Source organism: Microchirus variegatus (assembly GCF_963457635.1).
Source record: "Microchirus variegatus genome assembly, chromosome: 20".
NCBI classification, from domain to species: Eukaryota; Metazoa; Chordata; class Actinopteri; order Pleuronectiformes; family Soleidae; genus Microchirus; species Microchirus variegatus.
Window position 1 is genome coordinate 432501 of NC_139821.1, and position 2500 is coordinate 435000.

The window sequence follows — 2500 nt, forward strand, 5'->3', positions numbered from 1 at the left end:
GCAAACAGGTGCTAACCAAGATAATCAGGATTAATGGAGTTGAGTTGCAGCTCTACAGCTCATAGACGTGATGTTTACTGTGAAATGGTCCAGTTGTTCCAGGTGAACTCTGGGAAAAGAGATGTTTTAATCTCAATCAGGTTTGTTTTTTTGCTAACTTCCTGTCCTGGTTTTCCAGACGTCCACATCCACACCTGAACCATGATGGACGAGGAGATCATGGAGGACCAGGCCAAGCTGAAGCAGGGCCTGGTGAAGGTGCTGCAGTGCGTGGCCACCATCTCCTCGGCGGCGGCCGTGGTCAACCCCATCTTCGGCGTGGCCGGCTCGCTGATCCGCGTGGTGCTCCACCACGTGGACGACGAGGACATCCGCACCCTGAAGCGCGAGTTTGGCTCGGTCCACCGAGCGCTGGACCAGCTCTCTCAGCAGAACCTCAACACGCTGGTGCAGATCAAGAAGGAAACGCTGGACGGCCAGTACTGTCAGGTGGAGGAGAACCTGAAGAACCAGTTCAGGAGGTTCATGGATATGGTGGAGGCGCGGCCGGAGCATCGCGAACGCAGGAAGGACGATTTCGAGGAGAGCTACAGCAATGACTTGGGCGACCAGAACCTGCACACGCTCTACGACGGCGTGGTGGGAAAACCCAAGCTCTTCAGCCGGCCCATCCTGGAGGTTTACCTCAAACACTCTCAGGGCGACCGGCGAACCATGGAGCGACTGTGCACTCGCCTCACGTATCTGTTCTGCATCGGCCTCATCGCCCTCATGGGCTACGCCGCCGTCATCGGGGACGACGAAGAGAGTCTGTGCGAAGAGTGGGCCGAGAAGATGGAGCACGTTCAGGAGAAGATGCAGGAAGCTCTGCGCATGTGCAAATGAAGAAGAAGAAGAAGAAGAAGAAGCTTCTCCTCTGCTGCTTTTTCCTTCATACGATGGACTCAAAGGTCCACGTTCCTCCTCGGCCTCTTTCTCTTTCTGTAAGCACTTTGTCCATGAATTTGAGCGTCTTTGGCTGCATTTACTCTGACGGTGACGGTGTATCTGTAATGTAAGCTGCGTCCTTCAAAATAAGAGTTTTCATGCCTTTTTCAGCCTCTCCAGTGAGGATTTGTAAATGTCATTAACCAGTCAGTAGCCACGCCCACCGTCTAATCACCATATATCACACAGACGATGTCAGCAGCTCGTCCAGAACAAATCAGATCAGAGGAAACGCAGCAGCATCAAGAGCCTCAGTGTAAATGCAGCCTGTGTCACGTTTAAAAAGCTCCCTGTGATCCTGGTTCAGTCCAGACTGAGGTGAAAATGACGTTATCATCTATATCTTTGTGTTTCTACTCGTCATCATTGGGTCTAATTCAAACACAGATCAGGAGGTAAATCATGATCATGAATCTGCTCCTGCAGCTACATTTAAATCAGAGAAATTAAGGTTTAGCACCAAACACGTATTCTAGAAACACACGTTCTTACACTACAAAGAAACACAAGTTCCTCTGGATAATATCACAACGTAACTTTTCACTATATATTATTCGATATCTGATATATTTAGGGATGCACAATATTATCTGCACCATATTGGCTTTATTATTGTTATTATTAATATATGATCAGATATCTGCAAACGCACTAAGAACAGCAGGCTAAATCGTCTGCTAGCTCGCTATGTTTACTGATTTTGCACAATGAAGAAAGCATGAATATGGACCATACTCACTACAGAACCTACAGTATATATACATATATATATATATATCCCTATAATTCAGTCTTCATAATGTGCCTGAATAACTCAGACCGTGATCACTGTCATCATCAGTGAGTCTCTGTGATCTAACGCTCAAACTTAACTTAGGGTTAGGGCAGTTTCCAAACTTGAAAAGTTTTTCAGTTTTAATGATTTATTTGTTCTGTGGCGTAAAAAGAACCAGGAAGTGTTGACATTCACAGAAACAACAGAATAAAACACTAACTCATTATCAAAATGTATTTAGAAATCCACTAATAATCCGTTCATCTCTGTGGTCGTGAACACACACTCATCAGTTGCTGGATTAATCTGAACTACAGCAGGTTTACGCTGCTCTAACTACTAGTTAATAAGTCTAACTTTTATTTGTATCTGCAAAAAAACAAAGACGCCAAACAGAATCTGTCTCTTTGTCCTTAATGAAAAACTCCAGAACTACGTTTAATATTTAATATTCTCTCAGTTTAGACGCTAAAGAACAAATGTTGAACACTAAAACATGTCATTTACATATTTAATTCATATAATTGTGAAGTGATAAACACTTAAATCATCACTACAGGACACACATAACACTGTTCTTCATTTTTTACTTTATTTTTATACTTATTTGACTTTTGTGGTCACATTAGAAGAATGAATCATTTTGGAATGTTCCATTCTTATTTGACCTTTTTGTTGTTGTTCATATATATTAATGTTGAATGGGTTTCTCTGGTGTGTGTGTATGTGTGTGTGTGT

At 43.5% G+C, this 2500-nt stretch overlaps 1 protein-coding gene across 2 annotated transcripts in view; it reads left to right on the forward strand.

Annotated features, from left to right (window-relative positions):
• The window catches only part of rpz (rapunzel), an 8021-nt gene that overhangs the window by 5253 nt on the left and 268 nt on the right, over positions 1-2500 (forward strand). Inside the window, exon 4 of one of the 2 annotated variants that reach the window (XM_083906976.1) lies at positions 179-741. In XM_083906976.1, coding sequence (XP_083763102.1) covers positions 179-599 — 421 coding nt within the window. In that variant the 3' untranslated portion in view covers positions 600-741. Of the gene's footprint in view, positions 1-178 lie in introns of both variants that reach the window. The other variant, XM_083906975.1, reaches the window with a different exon arrangement.